Source organism: Sceloporus undulatus, chromosome 1 (assembly GCF_019175285.1).
Source record: "Sceloporus undulatus isolate JIND9_A2432 ecotype Alabama chromosome 1, SceUnd_v1.1, whole genome shotgun sequence".
NCBI classification, from domain to species: domain Eukaryota; kingdom Metazoa; phylum Chordata; class Lepidosauria; order Squamata; family Phrynosomatidae; genus Sceloporus; species Sceloporus undulatus.
In genome coordinates this window covers 364,616,572-364,636,523 of record NC_056522.1, presented here as the reverse complement: position 1 = coordinate 364,636,523, position 19,952 = coordinate 364,616,572, and the positions used below count along the sequence as shown (strand labels likewise).

At 41.3% G+C, this 19,952-nt stretch overlaps 1 protein-coding gene across 1 annotated transcript in view; it reads right to left on the bottom strand.

Annotated features, from left to right (window-relative positions):
• The window catches only part of LOC121936760 (60 kDa lysophospholipase-like), a 115,043-nt gene that overhangs the window by 48,550 nt on the left and 46,541 nt on the right, over nucleotides 1–19,952 (bottom strand). The window contains exons 7-12 of the mRNA XM_042479313.1: nucleotides 11,825–11,937; nucleotides 7,647–7,832; nucleotides 7,396–7,509; nucleotides 4,793–4,912; nucleotides 3,935–4,030; nucleotides 1,977–2,140 (exon numbers count right to left, since the gene is read on the bottom strand). Coding sequence (XP_042335247.1) covers nucleotides 1,977–2,140; nucleotides 3,935–4,030; nucleotides 4,793–4,912; nucleotides 7,396–7,509; nucleotides 7,647–7,832; nucleotides 11,825–11,937 — 793 coding nt within the window. The remainder of the gene's footprint in view (nucleotides 1–1,976; nucleotides 2,141–3,934; nucleotides 4,031–4,792; nucleotides 4,913–7,395; nucleotides 7,510–7,646; nucleotides 7,833–11,824; nucleotides 11,938–19,952) is intronic.

Sequence of the window (19,952 nt, the reverse complement as noted above, 5' to 3'; positions counted from 1 at the left end):
CTTCAAGTTATTTCCGATTTATGGCGACTCTCACGTGAGCCTATCTCACAGGATTTTCTTGGCATGATTTGTTTAGAGGTGATTTGCCACTGCCTTCCTCTGAGGCAGAGAGTGTGTAACTTGCCCAAGGCAAACCAGTCAGTTTCAATGGCTGAGCAGTGGTTTGAATTCTGGTCTCCAGGGTTGTAGTCCAGCATTCAAACCACTACACAACTCTATGATTCTATAGACCGTAAGATTGACCAAGGGGCAGGGGGGAGTTGGCAAAATTGGTTTAGAGTTGGTTGCCATTGCCTTCCTCTAAAGCCAAGAAAGTGTTACTTGTCCAAGGTCACCTGGAGGTTTCCAAGGCTGAGCAGAGATTCGAACCCTAGTTTCACAGAATCCTAAACTAACATTCAAATCATCACAACATGCTGAATCAATGCACTGATTCAACAGAAGTACCCAATTTAGGACTAAGCAATTGGATTTAGGTCACAGGCTTGATTGACCTATGGTTTAGCAGCCGTACGTCTGTTACTATGTATCCACCAACCTAACCTTATGAGGTGCTGGGATATGCAACAGGTCCTCCTCTTAATATCTCAAGTTTCTGGCAGACTCATGGGGGAAGAGATTGTCCCTCAGATATCCCAAGGTATTTAGAGCTTTGTAGGTCAACATCAGTATCTTCAACTACACTTGGAAGCAAACTGGAAACCAATGCAGTTTCTGCAAGACTGTTATTATATGATCTCTAAAATGCACACCTGACACCAATCTAGCTTCTGCACTGCACACTAGTTGCAGCTTGTGAACACATTTCAAGAGTAGCCCTATGTAATAATAATAATAATAATAATAATAATAATAATAATAGGATTTATTTATATGCTGCCCAATCACTGGGGATCCGGGCGGCTTACAACAGAGGGGATAATAGACTGTATTGCAGTAGTCTAATCGAGAGGTAATTAAGGCATGAACCACCGTGGCCAGATCTGCCCTCTCCAACAAAGAATGCAACTGGCACATCAGCCAAAACTAGGTGAAGGCATTCATGGCCACCTCAGCAACCTGGCTTTCCATGAGCAGCTCTGGGTCTAAGATCACCCCTGAACTATGAACCTGATCTTTCAGACAGAGTGCAATCCCATCCAGAACAGGCTGAAATCCCAATCCCAGGCTGGCTTTCCTACTGACCAAAAGCACTTCTGTCTTCTCTCAGTTAAGCCTCAGTCTGTTTGTCCACATCCAGTCCTTTACTTAAAGTACTGAGCTGGCCCTGATGAATGATAAACTCCTGCAGCACAATAGGTTTGGGGATATTAATATCACCTCTGAGACCACCTCAGCAGTTCAGACAGGAAGACTCTACTAACTGCAGCTGGTGGAGGTTGTAGTCCAAAGCATCTGGAAGGTGCCACTTCGGAGAACACAACAGTAGAAAAATTTTCAAGAACGCAGGGAGTATAAATTCTTCATAGTTTTTAGCAGTTACTTTAAAATTAATTTTCTTTTTGTAATCAGAAATTCTATAAATAATATACTTAGCTTTCACAAAACCAGAAATAATTTGGATGAGACAAAATAGCAGAATGAACAGGAAATACAAGTGTTTTGTCCTTCCTATTCCTACACACTGTACAAAATGAAATATTTTTCCATCTCTACTGCATGTTATACTTAGTTCTTATGCAAACACTTTATTCTGCAAGAGATTTCTACCAAGGAAAAGAGCATAATAACAGTTTATTAGAGAGAGAGAAAGAGACAGACAGAGAGAGAGAGTTTATTTAATTTATACCCCCCCCTCATTTTCTCCTCGTACAGGATCCAAGGTGACATTCACAACATCACCCATGCACAATATGTTCCTATTCACAACACCATCTATTCAAAAATCACCCCCAAACAAAATATCTGGGTTTTGAAACTATGGAACAGGTTGTATACATCAGAGATTTTGATATAAATTGCAATTTAAAAAATACCTGAACTTGATAGCATTCAGCAGAGGAGTGGCTCCCAGATGGTCTTTTGCATACACAGTTGCACCAGACTGTAACAGGTGTGTGACTATGTCCAAATTGCCTTCACAGCATGCAATATGAAGAGGAGTGCGGCCATCATAATCCCCAGAACTCAGGTTTCCACCCTGCAATGAGATGGTTTAAAAGAAGCATCTTTAAAAATGTAAATCATATATCTAACAGTAGTCCCATCAGCATACCATAACCTGTTCAAGTTTGTTATAGCTGGTACAAATAAGAGATCACCTCCTCCTATGTCTACTCTCTCAGATTAATGGAGAATGGTCTCCTGAGACTACTTTCTGCATGAGGACAGCTGAGGCCTGTAGAAATTGCGAGTATGAGAAACCATCTTCAAATCGAATGAACACATAGAATATTCAATTCAAAAAGGATGTTGACAAGCTGGAGTGTATCCAGAGAAGGGCAACCAAAATGGTGAAGGGTCTGGAAACCATGCCCTATGAGGAGCAACTTAGGGAGCTGGGTATGTTTAGCCTTGAGAAGAGACCATTAAGAGGTGATATGATAGCTCTGTATAAATATTTCAAGGGATGTCATATTGAGGATGGAGCAAGCTTCTTTTCTGCTGTTCCAGAGACTAGAGCCCGGTACAAATGGGCAGGAAGTGCCATCCTGGCGCCAATTCTACTGTTTGGGAGCATGCAGCGACCACACACTCCCAAACCCTAGTCCATACGGATGCTGCCATCATGGCAGCCTCCTGTCCACATGGGGGCTGCCGTGATGACGCACGTGCAGCGCAAGATACACACATCACGGTGCCTCTCTCACGTCATCAACACACAACAGTGTGCCAATGGTGCACTCATTGCGTTGGCCACGTGCACCTAAAAGTACCTGGTTTTTCCGGGTTCTTTTTGGTGCGGAGGGACACCGTGCAGTTTGGCTGCTGCGGCGTCTCTCAGGAGCAAAAATAGGTGGCTCGAGCACACCCTTTGGGGCAGTCTGTCGAGCCCCTAGGACATGGAACAATGGCCCCATACAGACTGCCAAAATAAAGCTGCTTCAGGACACTTTGAAGGTATGCTGTTTAAATGTTGCATGCGTCCTAAGAGTCCGGAAGCTGTGCCAAAGCTGTGCTCCAGTCCTTAGGACTAGATCATGGCTTTGGTGTGGCTTCCGGATTCTTAGGACGCATGCAGCATTTAAACAGCATACCTTCAAAGTGTCCCGAAGCAGCTTTATTTTGGCCTGTCTGTATGGAGCCAATGAATGCAAACTACAGGAAAAGAGATTCCACCTCAACATTAGGAAGAACTTCCTGACAGTACGAGCTGTTTCACAGTGGAATTTGGGGTGTGGTGAAGTCTCCTTCTTAGGAGGTTTTTAAACAGAGGCTGGGTGGCCATCTGTCAGGGGTGCCTGGATTATGTATTCCTGCATGGTAGGGGGTTGGACTGGATGGCCCTTGAGATCTCTTCCAACTCTATGATTCTATGATTCAATCTCAGGTTCCTGGCTTGGATCCAGAGATCTGCCTTTGGGTGACCAAAGGGCCTATTTGATTAACGGTGTTGAAATTACTTCTTTGGGCACCAGGCAGATGTGTTTTATTTATTTATTATTAAACATGCAAGGGTAGCTGTTTTGGCCATTTAACAAATGCAGGGGTGAAGAATTTATGACTAATGCTATTAGACTGCAATTTTCATCGGCCCCTGCTAGTCTGGCCAATGACTGGGACTATGAGACAAGTCAATTACTCAGCAGCTTCTGAAGGGCTCTAAATTCCCCATACTTGGCACACTGGGAGACCTCCTTGAATTTTTATTCACCCCTCACAACTACATACAGCCACCAGGGAGGATGAACTTTGGACAATGACAGTAGGTGAAGTTTATGCGTTCCCTTAATCCAGGTGATTGTATAAAATACACTAAATAAGAGGTTTTTACCATACTCTGTAAGGCTTTTAGGGCCTCCAAATCACCATTTTTTGCAGCCACACAAGCCAAAGGAGGAGTCAAAGCATCCCTAACAGCTTCAAGTTCCTGAGAAAGCAGAAGGAATTATTAGTATTTGTGTGCATATGTATCTTTGCCATAATCCAACTTAATAATGCCTTCATATAGCCCAACTTGTTTGCACGAGGGACCCAGAGAAGGTTGTTCTGCAGGCACTTTCTGAAACAACTTTCATACACAAATTACAGGATATCCTGTAACAAGGTTTTGGACTAGATTTTTTTAACCCCATACAGTTCTACGAAAACAGATTCACTTTCTTCTAATCCTATATTTAAGTTGTTGCAGCAATCTTTACATGCATTTGTTTATTCAACATTTCAAAAGTCCTTTTGAATGGTCTTGCTTTAACCTGTCTTAAATGCTGCATTTTCAAAAACAATCTAAATAAGTAAATAAAATATATGAATTAGGAAGCTTGGGGAGCAAAAACATCTAAAAACAGTTGTATTCATGCCTACCAGCAGAAAATTATTACACAGCCTATAGAATGTCCTGCATTCTATAATGAACTATTCCCTGGGCTCTATTAGGTTCTAGATGCTACCCAAAGTTGTACCAGTGGAATTCTGCTTTTGTGATGACACGTTCTCTCCACCTCTCTTCTTCCCTGTAGCCTTGCCCCAATCCTCCCAATTTTCTGGAGGAGATCTGACATCTATTCAGGGTAGAAGGGAAATTTGTCATGCTAGCAGGATCTATTGCATTAGCAGATGAACCCAGTTCTATACAGCTGTTTAGCTTTTGCAATGCCCTTTCTATTTAAACACATCCCATTAGAACAAGTACCTCCTTGCAGCTGATAAAGAGATATTTTGCAATCTCTTGAATAAACTTGCTATCTTTGAGGGTGATCTTGGTTCCAATGGGCACAACAGTCATCTCTCCTCTCAGGTTCTCACTCAACATCTAAATTGGAACAAAAATAAACAAACAATTTTGGAAGTATATCCAAGATAGAAATTAAAACTATGAAGTCATTTCATCTGTATATACCAGATGTTGTCCCTCCTTGCTGGGGGATTCTTAGAGTTGTAGTCTAAATATGTAACTTTTCTGAGCTCTGCTAAATCTTAAATGTTTACAGAATCAGAACAAACCAACTTCAGACTTTGAGTGATGACCCAGGCTTGTTAAACCAACTAGTGTTAGTTATAAACCATGACTACTGATTCATGTTCAAGCAGCTGAGATTTTGTGAACCAAAATCAAACAGTGCGGGAAGAAAACAGTAGAAGGGAGGGTACATAAGGCTGAGTCTTAAACAGATTCATTCCACCTTTGGTGCAGGGACGGGGAGCCAGTAAACACTGTGGATTCCAACTTCCAGAAGTTTTAGTCAATGTGGCCAATGGTGAAAAATTACAGTGGGACCTTGTTTCTGCTGGGGTTTGGTTCCAGGATCCCCCGTGAATAATAAAATCCATGGATGCTCAAGTCCCATTAAATACAATGGCAGAGAAAAATGGTGTCCCTTATATAAAATGGAAAAGCAAGGCTTGCTATTTGGAATTCATACTTTTTAAAAATATTTTCAAACCATGGATGCTTGAATCGATGGAGAAAAGCCATGGATAAGAAGGGGTGACTGTAAAATAACAGGGGGTTTAACCTGCTATGGAGTGAGAATGATGGTCAAGATGTTTTCTACCCCAGCCAGCCCAGAACCACCCTGCTAGCCCTCCAGTTTCACAGACCTCCAATTATCGTGGCTTTCTTTTGCTCTGTCATGTAAGCCACACACTTTACACTATCATCAAGTAGCAGGAAAGGAGCAAACAGTTATATCTCTTTAATATAAATAAATAAATGCTTGAGAGAAAATTATCTGGTATGCAGAGCAGCCCAAAAAGCCTCTGTAAAAAGTGTGTGTGTGGGGGGGGAGTTTTCCAAAGAAAGAACAAAAAGGTCCAACTTAGTTTCTTTTCACTACATCATCATGTTTCCCTCAGCTGCTTACAATGTAGCAGCAATGGTTGTAACTTATTTCCATTTTTAATCTTACACTATGAAGTGAAGCTTCAGTCATGCCTGCCATCTTCATTTTCCCAGCATGCTTCTGAGGAACAGTCTGGGGGAAAGAAAACGGTAGGCATAACTGAAGCTTCACTGCTCAACACACCTAACACATTTATATGAAGTTTATTTAAAAGCACACTATGTGTTAAGACCACATTGTTGATTGGAGGTCCTGTGTATTGTGGCTCCCAGACCTCAGCCCAAAACGTTGGCCCTAATATAATCCTGATGTCTCATTAAGCAATTCCAATACTTGGAAGGGGCAGGCAGAAAAAGATTCTGGTATGATGCAGGGGAACAAGTTATCAAAAAGAAACATTAAAAGTACTGCTCCAGGCATGCTAGTTTTGAACATAACAAAACTCCTTAGGTTATGGCTTTACTGTTTCTGCAATACAGAACTGTTTAGTTAAGAGAGAGACTTTGAGAATATAGATCACTGTGATAACTATTTGGAAACATGGCTTTACAGAGTTAAAGAAAGGAAAAGATTACTGTGGGAAGGAAAGCTACCCCAGGCTTAGTACTGTATAGGCATGCCTTTAAAAGAAAAGGTGGAGAAAAGATAAGACTGCAGGTGTGAGAGCTGGGAATATTAAATTATTCCTTTCTAAATTTTGGAAGTGTTGCTATTGATGACTTCATCATTTAGAATCCCCGGTCAACTAACTCCCAGGGACTCAAGGAGCTGTAGTCCACAAATTTCATTTTTCCATACTTTGTCCTTTTCTAGGCAAGTCGGTTACTAATTTGCTGTTGCATGTTTTCATGTGACATTTAGGAAGGGCAAAACCCAGTCCCACTTCATGTTTCAGGCCAAATGCAACTTTTATTCAAGAGCAATTTTATCTCTAGTTCCCTGATCAATCAATGCATAACAAGAACAAATATTCTCAATATGTTTCATTTTCACATTTGAATTTATAACACCAAAGGTTTCCTTTGAATATAGTTGTGGGGGGCGCAAGAGACGCAATCCCAATACACCACCAAGCAAATGAAGGAATTTCAAGACAATGTGGAGTTAGTACAGACAATGCCATGACAAGAATATATAAATATTTGTGCAAGATGGTTTTCTACTTTCTAAATAGAACTTTGATAAATTTCTTTTGGGGAATGCTTACTCCCAGAATCCTCGGGAATTACTAGGAATGTGACTCTGGAAAAGTCTTCCAAGAAAACCCCATGAAAGGTTCACCTTAGGATTGCCATAAGTCGGAAACAACCTGAAGGCACACAGCAGCAACAAGAAGTCCAAAAAATAACTTTTTAAAGCTTTGTTCCAGCACTCCTGGTCTTGCACTAAATCACAGGATAACCCAAGAAAAAGAACTGAACTTTTAAAAGTTCAGAGCATGAAGCCATTTTACCTTTCTCTTCTCAACCAAGGAAAGTCCAGGTTTGCTCAGAACATAGGACAGTTTGGCAAGGGCAGCTTCTGGTGTCATATCCGCTCCTGGAATTACACCTGCATCCATAAGAGTCTGTATACAATGAAGAAAATTGGAACATGAATTAGTATGTCTTTTAAGTAAGCAAATTTACTTCCCAAAACAACACAGTGAGTAGGCATGTAAGCTTAACGCTAAAAATACAGTTAAAACCACAACATTCCTCTCACCTTTCCTGTAGCATAAACTACAGAAACAGTTCCTCGCAGGCACTGGGTGCAATTCAGAATCACCACCTGGCGATCAGTTGCTTTCTTCAGTTCAGCTAGCAAATCGGGACGATTATTAGGGGCATTCCCACTTCCGTAGGTCTCAAGCACAATCCCTTCCATTGGGCTCTGAAGAAATGCCCTCACCTGCATGAAAGAAAAATATAAGGAATTACGGTTCAAAAATGTTTGGCACAATAAACATTTGGTTTTCTCCACATACTTTTTCACCTAATTTCATGAGAAAACAATTATTAAATATTTTTTTAAAAAAGGAATTTACCATAGTTTCTTATTAGCTTTACTGGCAGCATGCAGCACAATTTCATCTCATGATCATACCCACATATACATATGTTCACAAGTACACAAAGAGAAACACAAGCTATGGACAACTTATCATAGGAAATTTTATAGATTTAACAAAAGTAGTACAAGATAGCTTCCTGTACAAATTTTATAGTGGAAAAGAACAGTACTAGTACATACTAGGACAAAGTAGTGCATGTTTTATAGCAGGGTGGGCAACTACAGCCCTCCACATATTTAGGACTTTTGTTATTGTTGTTAACTGTGCTCAAGTCAATCACAACTCATAGTGACCCTGTGGATGAGGCACCTCCAAGATCCCCTGTCCTCAACTGCTGTGCTCTGGGGTCCTGTAAATTCAGGACTTTGACCTCCCTAACTGAGTCTATCCATCTTCCTCTCTTTCTGCTATCTTCTGTCCTAGCACTATAGCTCCCATTATCCCATACCATTTGACTATGCTAGCTAGTGCTGATGGAAACTATAATCCAAAAGCTTCTGAAGGGCTACAGTTGCCTATTCAGCACAAAAGAAAGACAGTTTCATAGAAATTAGCTATAGCAGGACGAGCAAATTTATTTGCACTTAAAGCAAATATGGACAAAAATGAGCCACAGAGATGTAATCTATCTTTTTTAATTATGCAAAATAACCTGCATAAATGGGGAGAAAAGGCACTAACTAGATGACATAGAGGTATCTCCAGACTGAAAAGTGGATCATTTACTGGTATCACTTAGCATTTAGAACTACAAATTTAGAAAAGACTTTTTAGGTCAGATGTGGGCAGCTTAGGCCTGAAACAGATGGGACAAAAGCCACTCCTGCCCCAATCACTATGGGACCATGGCAACCACATGCGCCAAGTCCCGATCTGGGCCACTGCTGCAGTCCTGAACTGGCTGCCAACAAGGAGCAATCTTATTCCGCTCCTTTTTAGCTTGGCTCTTCCAGGTTGGGGTGGGCTCAATGCAGTTTCTGGCCACGTTTGGGGCATTCATCATGTAAATGCCATGCCCCCAATGCAGCCCAACGGTGGCCCTTTTCGCCAATCTGTTTTAGGCCCAAATGCAACTCCCATGACACCACACAACTGATAGACTGGCTAGGGTAGATAGAGGTTGCAATCCAACTACAACTGGATTGCCCATCCCTAAAGAGCGCTGGTGATGCAGTTAAATGCCTGAACTGCAGCCATTCACAGCCACAAGGTTGTGAGTTCAATTCCAGGCAGGGCTCCAGGGTCCACTCAGCCTTCCATCCTTCTGTGGGTCACTAAAATGAGTACCCAGCTTGTTGAGGGCAATTGGCTTACACATTGTAAAACACTTAGGGAGCGCTTAATTGAGCTGATAAGCAGTATAGAAATGTACTTGCTATAAATTGCTATTGCTGTTGTAGATCAACCAACTCTATTTCTTTTCCCCAGTTCTAATTACAGAAGACTGCCTTATACAGTACATGTGAATTTGCTGCTAGAGTGTCAAAGTGGTAGTAAAAATTGTGCTACTTTTCAGGTGAGAATACTATTTTTAATATCCTCACAATAGAAAATTAACTGATCAGGAATAATGTAAGTATTTGTTTTCACTCTTGGGCTTGTTTTCTATTTGCAGTGACAGGTTGTGCAGCCCACCCTAAAGGGTGGCCTGCATCCACCTCCATCTTCACCAGATTGCGGCTGCTGCAACCGCACACTGCGGTGCTGGTTTGGCCTTTCCAGGGAACAAAAAGGAGTCACAAAAAGTAGCTCTTTTTTGCGCCCTGCAAAGGGAGCCGTAGCTGCTAGTGTGCAGCTTTAAGGCACTCCTTTGGCACTGTGTCATATGGACACAGCACCAGAGGAGTACTGTGATGCCACACACCATGTGGAGCAGTGGACAGCATCATGCCATCATGGGGCAGAGCTGGGGCACAGGACGCCATGCCCTGACTCCACCCCCAGGTCAGCCTTAATGGCTGGTCTGCACAGCCCCTGAGTTTTTAAGGTACAAGAACATTAAAACATGTCAATTTTCTACTTGGAATCTGATGGGGCTTCAGTCTATTTTCCCACTTCAGTATGTCAATCATCCTGTTCTTCCATGTGCATGGAAGTGCCATATTTAAGATTAATCAAATAATAAAAATACATCCTATAGACATACACAGCAACAAATATATATAGACACATACAGCAACAAAAAGAAGATTGATTCTAGGAATAATTTCTTTGAAAGATATAATGAGCTTTGTTTGACTCTCACAATCCTCCAGGACTACCAATAGGTGTGTGTGTGTTTGTGTGTGTGTGATATGCCTTCATTTCACCTGTTGAATTGTGGTGACCCTGTGAATTTCATGGGGTTTTCTTAGGCAAGGAATAGTCAGAGGTGGTTTTGCCAGTTCCTTCCTCTGAAATGCAGCCTACAGCACCGGGTATTCGTTGGTTGTCTTACATCCAAGGACTGATTTGTATTTATTATTTTATTTATTTCCTGCCTTTCTCCCACAATGGGATCCTGACCCTGCTTAGGTTATAAGACCTGATGGGATCTGGTACCTTGAGGGTATTTAGAACACTAATGGGCCTATCATTACTAAATAAAGGCTTATACAACTTCCCTGTGTACTAAAACTGGACAAACACCTCTGCAAAATAGCTTTTGGAAACGCGCATTTGCAGCAGTCAACTGGAAAGGCTTAACTCTTTCCCTAACTCATAATTACTCACTTCCTACAACTTTCTCCCAGAAGGATCTTTTCACCATAACATAATTCTCACTCAACTAGTAAGAGCAAAACCAGCCTGAAATCCCATGTATGAAAAAGGACAAGCATGTATGTTTCCTGCCTACCACTTCTCCATTGCAAATAGCATTTTTTGTTGTTGTCTGTAGCATCAAATGATCCAAACTGTGGAAGTGCCAATGTGCCATAGTGCTTTAAGTGTTGGACTATGACTCTGAAGACCACAGTTCAATTCCCAGCCCAGCCATCAAACTCACTAGGTAATCTTGGGCCAGTCACATGCTCTCAGCCTCAAGTGAAGGCAATAGCAAACCTCCTCTGAAAAAATATTGCCAAGAAAACCTCATGATAGGGTCAATTTGGGGTCGCTATAAGTCAGAAATAACTTGAAGGCACACAGTGACAACAAATGTTGAATGTATAAGGTCAAAAACACACTGCAGAGATAATCCAGTTTGAGATCACTTTAACTACCCTGGCTCAATGCTAGAGAATTCTGGGAACTGTAATTTTGTGAGGTATTTAGCCTTCTCTGTTAGAGAGCTCTGGAGTCACAATAAACTACAATTCCCAGGATTCCCTAGTACTGAGCCAGGGCACTTAAAGCGGTCTCAAACTGGATTATTTCTGCAGTGTGTCTTGGACCCAAGAGTTAAAAACATAGTAAGAAATTGGCTTGGCATGCTTTTGATTACACCCCCGCCCCAAAAGCTTATGTTTGCTGCCTCCATTATGATTTAGTGTAAGAGTACTCTTGGTGGTAGCTCTTGCAGAGCTTGGGAAAGTTCCTTTCTAGAGTTACAACTTCCTAAATTCCCAAGTCAGGATGGTCAATGGCTGGGGGATTCTGACTGTAGTGGGAAAAAAATCAAAACACTTTTCCATGTTCTGGTCTCTCCCATTTAACTAGTGTGGGTGTGATAACTATATAGACCTAGCCCTGAGAAAAGAGGTGACACAGAGACACCCTAGGAGTGGCTCAGTAATACCAGGGCCATTTCTCATTGCTTATTATATGTAATCAGAACTCCCACACTTGAGTGTCATCATCCCTTTTCTTTCTGATCTGTTGCTCTCAGAAGACAGAAGAAGGGGCTGACCGCTGCTGCCGTAATCCCTGGGAAGATTCTCAGGAGCCCCACGTTGCTATTCATGTTGGTGTGGATCTCAAATTTCTTGGTGGTATTGGCTCTCCACACTGTCTCCCAGTTGACTGTGAAAACAAAAGGAATATCGTACATTTAATGAGTCTTTCTAATCCCAGCTCATCATGTACCCTCCATCTATGAAGTCTTCGAACTTTGTAGGTTTATTCAGAAATAATCCCTGTTGTCAGTGTGCCTAGGAGGAAGCCATTTTATGCTTCATTCAGTGGGGAAGATGATTAGGTCCAGCTAGCTGTATTCTCTTTTATTCCTCCCTCATTGCCCTTTTTCTTCCTTGTAAAAACTCACTAGGACATACTACATTGTAAAGCACTATATACTCTGACATTACAGCACAGTTTTTGTACCGGAATGAGTAAATTAAACAGAGGCTGGATGACCATATGTCAGGTATGCTTCAATTGAGAGTTCTTGCATGGCAGGGGGTTGGACTGGATGGCCCTTGTGGTCTCTTCCAACTCTAGGATTCTATGATTCTGGGATTCTATGAAATTTCTTCAGTTCTGCTCAGTTATTGCTCTGACATTATGATCTGCCTCGGAGTTCTACAATGTTTAGGAAGAATAGCTTTGCAAGCATCATTAATAATAGGGGGGGTTGTGGGTTTTTCGGGCTATGGGGCCGTGTTCTAGAAGAGTTTATTCCTGATGTTTCGTCAGCAGCTGTGGCTGGCATCTTCAGAAAATGCTGGAATGGAAGAAGATGGGGTATATATACTGTTGGTTGAGAGGAGGTGATTTGCATGTTAATCTTGTATTGTCCTGTTGTTGAATGGCAAGATCTAAAGGGTGCCCATTTACTTAATGATCCATTGTCTGCTGGGAATCCTCCTTACCATGGGTGGTGATTATCATTATTAATCATTCACATATAAGCCCTTATACTGCATTTTTTTGGGGGGGGGGGCAACTGTACTGGATGACTTTGAATGAGTCATACACACTCAGCTCCAGAAAACCCACTGATACCTTGCCTTGTTGTTAACTGCCTTCGAGTCAGCCTCGACTCATGGCGACCATGTAGATGAGACACCTCCAAGTCCCCCTATCCTGAACCACTTTGCTATGATCCTGCAGGTTCAAGCCAGTGACTTCCCTGCTTGAGTCTAACCATGTGGCATGTGGTCTTCCTTTCTTTCTACTACCTTCTACCTTTCCTAGCATTATAGTCTTTTCTAGTAAGTCATGCTTCTCACCATGTAGCCAAAGTACAACAGCCTCAATTTAGTCAACTTGGTTTCCAGGAAAAGTTCAGGCTACAATTTGTTCTAGGACCCATTTGTTTGTCTTTTTGGCTGTCCATGATATCCTCAGCACCATCTCAAATGGGTTGATTTTCAGCTCTCATATCCCTACATGGTGATTGGGAATACCATGGCTTGGGTGATCCCAACTTTAGTGATCAGATGTGGTGGCTTAGTGCTTAAGATGCCAATTCTGATGATAGTAAAGTCAGCAGGTTGGAAGTTTGAAGCCCAAGTGCTGCGTGATGAGGTGAGCTCTCATCACTAATAATAATAAAATTTATTTATATCCCACCTCTCTACAAAATGCAATCGGGGCAGCTTACAAGATTAAAAATATACAGTCCGAACCCTCAACCCACCCACCCCTTAAAATACAATTAAACAATGTAAAATTTAAAACATAAAACATATTTAAAAACAATACAGTAACTGTGGTGAAGTCAGAGGTCAGCAATTAGATTTTCCTCCTGATAGCCGGAGAACTATTCAGGAAAGGCCTGCCAGAAGAGATCCGTCTTTATAGCTTTTTTAAACCTGTTTAGAGTGGTAATATGACGGATCTCATCCGGCAGGCCATTCCACAATCTGAGAGCTACAGCTGAAAAGGTCCTCTGGGAGGTCATAGACAGCCTTGTTTTACAAGGTTATAACAGATTTTTCCCTGAGGATCTAAGTGTGTGGGGAGGATTATATGGAAGGAGGCGGTCCCAAAGATAGGTTGGACCCAAGCCATTTAGGGCTTTAAAGGTGATAACCAACACCTTGTACTTGGCCCGGAAACTGATGGGCAGCCAGTGAAGTGATCTTAAGATCGGTGTTATATGGTCTCTTCTGGATGTACCGGAGACCAATTTGCCTGCCATGTTCTGAATTAATTGAAGTTTCCGGACCAAGCACGAGGGTAGCCCCATGTAGAGTGCATTGAAGAAATCAAGGCGTGAGGTTACCAGCGCATGTACTACAGTCTCAGGGTCCCTGACTTCCAGGAAAGGGCGCAGCTGGCATATCAGCCAAAGCTGATAACAGGCTCCTGACTGTCACATTCACCTGATTTGGCATGTGAAGCGACGAATCTAGAAGCACCCCCAGACTGCGATCACAGTCCTTTGAGGAGAGTATGACCCTTTCTAGGACTGGAGGTTGTATCCCGATACCTGGGTTCGGAGCCTGTAAGTACCTCCATTTTGTCTGGATTCAGCTTCAATTTGTTTTCCCTCATCCAATCCATTACTGCCTTAAGACAGTCATTGAGAGGCAAAACGCCATCTGAAGTCAAAGCTGAAGACCAAGACATGGAGAAGTGTATCTGGGTGTCATCAGCGTACTGATAACACCCCACCCCATGCCTCCGGATGATTTCTCCCAGCGGCTTCATGTAAAGGTTGAAAAGCATTGGGGACAGGATGGCGCCTTGTGGGATGCCACAATAAGCTCCTTCCTTGCTGAGCAACTGTCCCTGAGCACCACCCTCTGGAATCTGCCCAAGAGGAAGGAACGGAACCACTGAAGCTCAGTGCCTCCTATTCCTAACCCTCTCCGGCGAGGGTTCGTGATCTATAGTGTCCCAGCGTATGCCAATCTAGCAGTTCAAAAGGATGAAAATGCAAGTAGATAAATAGGTACCACTTTGGTGGGAAGGGAATGGTGTTCCATGCAGTCATGCTGGCCACATGACCACCAGAGTCGTCTTCGGACAACACTGGCTCTTCAGCTTAGTAATGGAGATGAGCACCACCCCAAACAGTCGGTTACAATTAGACATTCATGTCAAGGGGAAACCTTTACCTTTACTTTTATTATATCTTTGCACTTTAGGATCTTGTTTAGTTCTCTCATAGCCTTAGAATCACTGTAAGTCAGAAACAACTTGAAAGCACACAACAACAACAACAACAACAAATACTGAAACACCCCCATATGCAAACACACAAATGTAAACACACATATACACATCTGCTATTGTATGCCTTCAGGTCATTTGTGACTTATTGGGTTTTCTTGGCAAGCACTGCCTTCCTCTGAGACTGAGAGTGTGACTTGCCTAAAATTACCCAATGGGTTTCCATGGCTGAGCAGGGATTCAAACCCTGGCCTCCACAGCTGTAGTCCAACGCCAAGCTGGCATTTCCATAATTTAGATCTGAAGCTAACAAAATCGAGAAAAGTCTATTCACAATGGAGAAGTGCAAATGACCTTCCTGCCCCAGGCTCACACAGTATATATAGACATACTTTTCCAGGCAAGCATTCTCTGAAGATGCCAGCCACAGATGCTGGTGAAACGTCAGGAAGAAACTCTTCTAGAACATGGCCACATAGCCCGAAAAACCCACAAAAAACAATGAGTTTACAATTGTCCTCCTATCTGCTTAATAAGCAAGAACAAACTTCAGTTGCTATCTGTATACAAAAGTACTACTGTTGCCAGAAATTGACACACATAACCACTATGGAAGGGTTTTAAGGTGACAAATTATACTCATGTCCTGCTGGAAACCTTCCCATAGGAAACTGCTTGGCCACTGTGTGAAGAAAAAGATGGAGTAGATAGCCTTCTCAAAGTCTTAATCTTGGAGAGGCTTACCTCAATGAAAATTAAACAAATATACAAGCTTTCTACTCAGGCCCTATTTATGGCAGCCTAGTTTACAAAGCAACTGTCTGTTTTAATCTCTGGGAAGATCTTCAGGAGCCTCACTTTGCTATTCATACAACAGCCAGAATAGTGCTTTGTAATACAATGACATGAAGCAGCTCTTGTATAGAAGTAATAATCTAAAAATATAATCCCAATTTCCTTATGCTTAGTAAGTACAATTGTGTTAATATGTGCCTAGGGGTGGGGTGGGGAGGGGAGTGGGAAAGGAAGCTCCTCAAAGCCACCTTGCCAAGCGTCAGCAAAGTGACACATATTTCACACGTCTTTAAAAGACAGATGTTGTTACTCTTACCACTAATCATCTCCAGAGTTTATAATGCAGTTACTAGTGATTAAGTAAAATGGCAATGATTCAATTAAGTGTGATTACACATTGCAAGCCAGATGCCAGCTGTTTAACAAATACGCACTCTTGAGTTCCATTACTAAAATGCCAAACATTCATTATTAATTCTGGAAAGGTTCACTATCCAAGCCAGCAGACAATGGTGTGTAAATAACCTTAAAGGATGATGGAAAGCTGTATCTGACAAGGAGTGTGTGTGTATGTCTATATATACACACTCCTTGTCAGATACAGCTTTCCATCATCCTTTAAGGTTATTTACACACCATTGTCTGCTAGACATGAGTACGGAGCCTATAAATAAACACATACACACATACACCATGCATAGCAGGACAATTGTGGGATATTCAGATACAAAACAATTTGGGGATAGCCAGGAACAAAATACATGGATAAAGAGAAGACTTTGCATATTGTCTTTGTGTAGTATTAATTACTGTATTACATTGTACATACCACCAAGAATTTTACTATAAATGCTACGAATATGAAATACAGAGAACAAGAAAAAAGTGATTGTACAGAAGCATAGTATCAACCTAGTATAGTCCAGGATTTTCATTAGTCTTGAGTCGCCAGACTCAAAGCCAGAGAACATCCATTTACATTTAGATCTCTAAGTAGCAAGAGACAGTCTCTTTTTTTAATGATGTAATCTTTTGCACAGTTATCTGGGAATAATTCCCCTGAATCCAACAGGGTTTACTTTTGACTAGGTAGGCAAAGGACTGTGCCATTTTAAAGTTGAGACTTCATCTAGTGCATAGCTCCAACACAGATTTGTTCACTCTAGTACTTAGGAGAACTGGTGAAGTATGAACTGCCCTGCTTCTGCAAAAATATTAATCCATGGGGGGTGTATTTTAAAGGAGTTTTAAAAAATAATATAGTGCAATTTACAGAAGAAAATATCGTAAACTGTGACACAGACCTAAAATAAGTTGTTTTTTAAAAAGGAAGAAAGAAATCCAACCTAACATTCTATGAAGTTTCTTTGTTTCATTACAATGTATTAATTAAGTATTAATATTAATACTTAACTAATACATTAATGTATTAATTAATGTATTAAGTGAAGATGTACTAATCATTATTCTCTCTGTCAACATTGTTATAGCATTATCCAATACTCAGGGGAATCTTTTAGATTGTAAGCCTGAGGGCAGGGAACCGTCTGACTAAAAAATTGATGTACAGCGCTGTGTAAACTTACAGCGCTTTATAAATAAAGGTTAATAATAATAATAATAATAATAATAATAATAATGTATTAGTATTCTGACTTTCTTCCAGTAAAGTCAAGGCATCACACATGGCTCTACTCTACTCACAACAGGTAAGGCAGGCAGAGATTGAGACTGAGATTGAAAGAGAGAGAGAGACTGGGTGAAGGGTACCCAAAGATTTTCCTAACTCAGCACTGTGTTGAGTTTTCATAACTGAGTTTTGATTTCACAGAGAAATATAACTGCGTACAGTTGTAGTCTGCTGTATGCAGTACTCTAACCCCTACACTATGCTAGAAACATAAAGGTTCTAGACAGTTAAATGTCAAGAGAGAACTTACTCCTACTGCACTTTCTTGTGAAGAGTTCCATAGAGTAGGTGCAATCATTGAAAGAACCAAATGTTCCTTGAGATATTTACAATGCAACCTATACATGACTTCTTAGTATTAAAGTTCCATTGAACTCAATGATGCTTGCTCTGGGTAAGCAGGTATAGGAGTACTACCTTAGATCATAATTAATGGGGCACTGTAGACTTTTGTTCTTCTGTTGTTTTGGAAAAAGTGAAGAGTAGTGGAATCTATCACACTTCCCTTCCCATTGTGTGGTAAATCTGCTCAATTGCCCTTGTCCAGCAGGAATGAGGAACCTTTAAATTTTCATAGGTTCTTGGTTCAGTTAGTATGGTCAATGGTCAGAGTTGACAGAAGCTGAGAGTCATGTGGCTCATGTGCCCTCTCTCCACTATTGAACAAAACTTGGGGGACTGTTCAGGGTCATTGCATGTGATTTGACTGATCATATAAATAAACTGTAAGAATCCAGAAAACAGAACTTGAACTATCCTGCCACTAGGATTAAGAATAATAGACCAAATAATCAATTGTGGAGAGTGGGGTTGTGCCTTACTATTGCTTATAGACTTATGGCAATCCCATGAATTTCACCGGGTTTTCTTATGCAAGGAGCGCTCAAAAGTGGTTTGCCATTTAATAAGAATTCATTTTCTTTCCTTCCTTCCTTCCTTCCTTAAGGTGCACCAGACAAGGAACTTGAGGCCTTCTAATAACAGGGATGAAAATTCTTTTCCAGCCTGAGCAATGCACTGGCTCCAGGGATAGATAAAAAACAAAACAAAAATTGACAATGCATTAAAATGCAATAGTAAAGACACGAGGATTAAAATGTTGAGGGAGAGGGATAATGGACACCATTGTATGCAGTCTACCCCATGAATGTTTTTAAAAGCCATGTCTGATGATGATGGTGGTGGTGGTACATTCTGTGGGAGCAATTCCAGATAGACTGACAAAACACTGTAGAGAGGAACAGAATGGCACAATTACAAAAAGTGACACTGTATAGAACAGGACTGAGGAACGCGTGCCCCAAGAGTTATTTTTGTGGCCCTCAAGGTGTTTTAAAAATGCTCCAAGATGCTCACAAATGATCTCTAGATGATGCAGAAGGCATTTCCCCATAATTGGAATTCCCCTTGAACAAATTATTCCTCAAAAAATGATTTTGCTTCAACATATCCCAAAATATCTTCTAGGGAGCCCAGAAAAAAAAGGCCCAAAAACATGCCCTCGTGTCACATAGAAGGTGTCTGGGGACAAAATAAAATGATGATTTTTTTTTCTTTTTGCAGAAACAGGTGCTATACTCCAAGGTCTCATGGAGGGCTAATGTGGCCCGCTTGTCTTCCACAGTTGCCCACCCCGACATAGAATATGCCACATTCTGTTTCAATGATTTCTAGATTCTTGGATAGAATCAAAATCAACTGGAGGACTGAGGAACTGAGATACTAACAATGAGGATGAGAATGGCAAAAACCTACAGATAGAAGAGGAATGGGAGTAGCAAGATTACCCAGAAAATGAACACTACAGTGAAGACACAACTGGAAGATGATTATTTCTTGTGGTCATGCATTTAAAGGTGGAATATTTTGAACTGAGATTCCCCAAAAGATCAGAGCTCATGAGCAGGCATAGGATACAAATTTTATAGTCCCCAGGCCCAGTGTGGACTCCAGATGCATTAAGTACCACACAAAAGTATAAAATCCACTAAGCATCTCTCACCACAAGGGGATAAGAACAGTTGTACTTCCAAAACTGGATGACATTTGACAGCCATAACCACTGAAACCTCAGGAGGTTGCAAGCATCTAAAAATGTGAGTAACCTAATCCTACATTTGGACCTTCCCAATTCAGTCACTTACTTCTGCCCCTTCCTCTACTCTTTCCAGCAGAAAAGTGCCAGGAAAAATTTCCAACATAAAGTTGTTGTGCTGGACAGAATTCTTCCTCCACCATGCTATGAGTCCCATAAATTTGAACATCACCACAAGGAAAATTACACACACATAAACATACACACTGAACTAGAACTGAGAAAACCAACACTATATATCAGTTTTTTGTCAGATAAAGGTTTGGCAGCTTTTAAAAAAAACCACAGATAAGCAATCGTATTACATTAAAAAAAATGTCACAACACCCAGGTTATCTTTCTTGCAGCAACAGCGGATTAGCATGTTTTTGGCCTCAATCACTTTTCTCCACACAG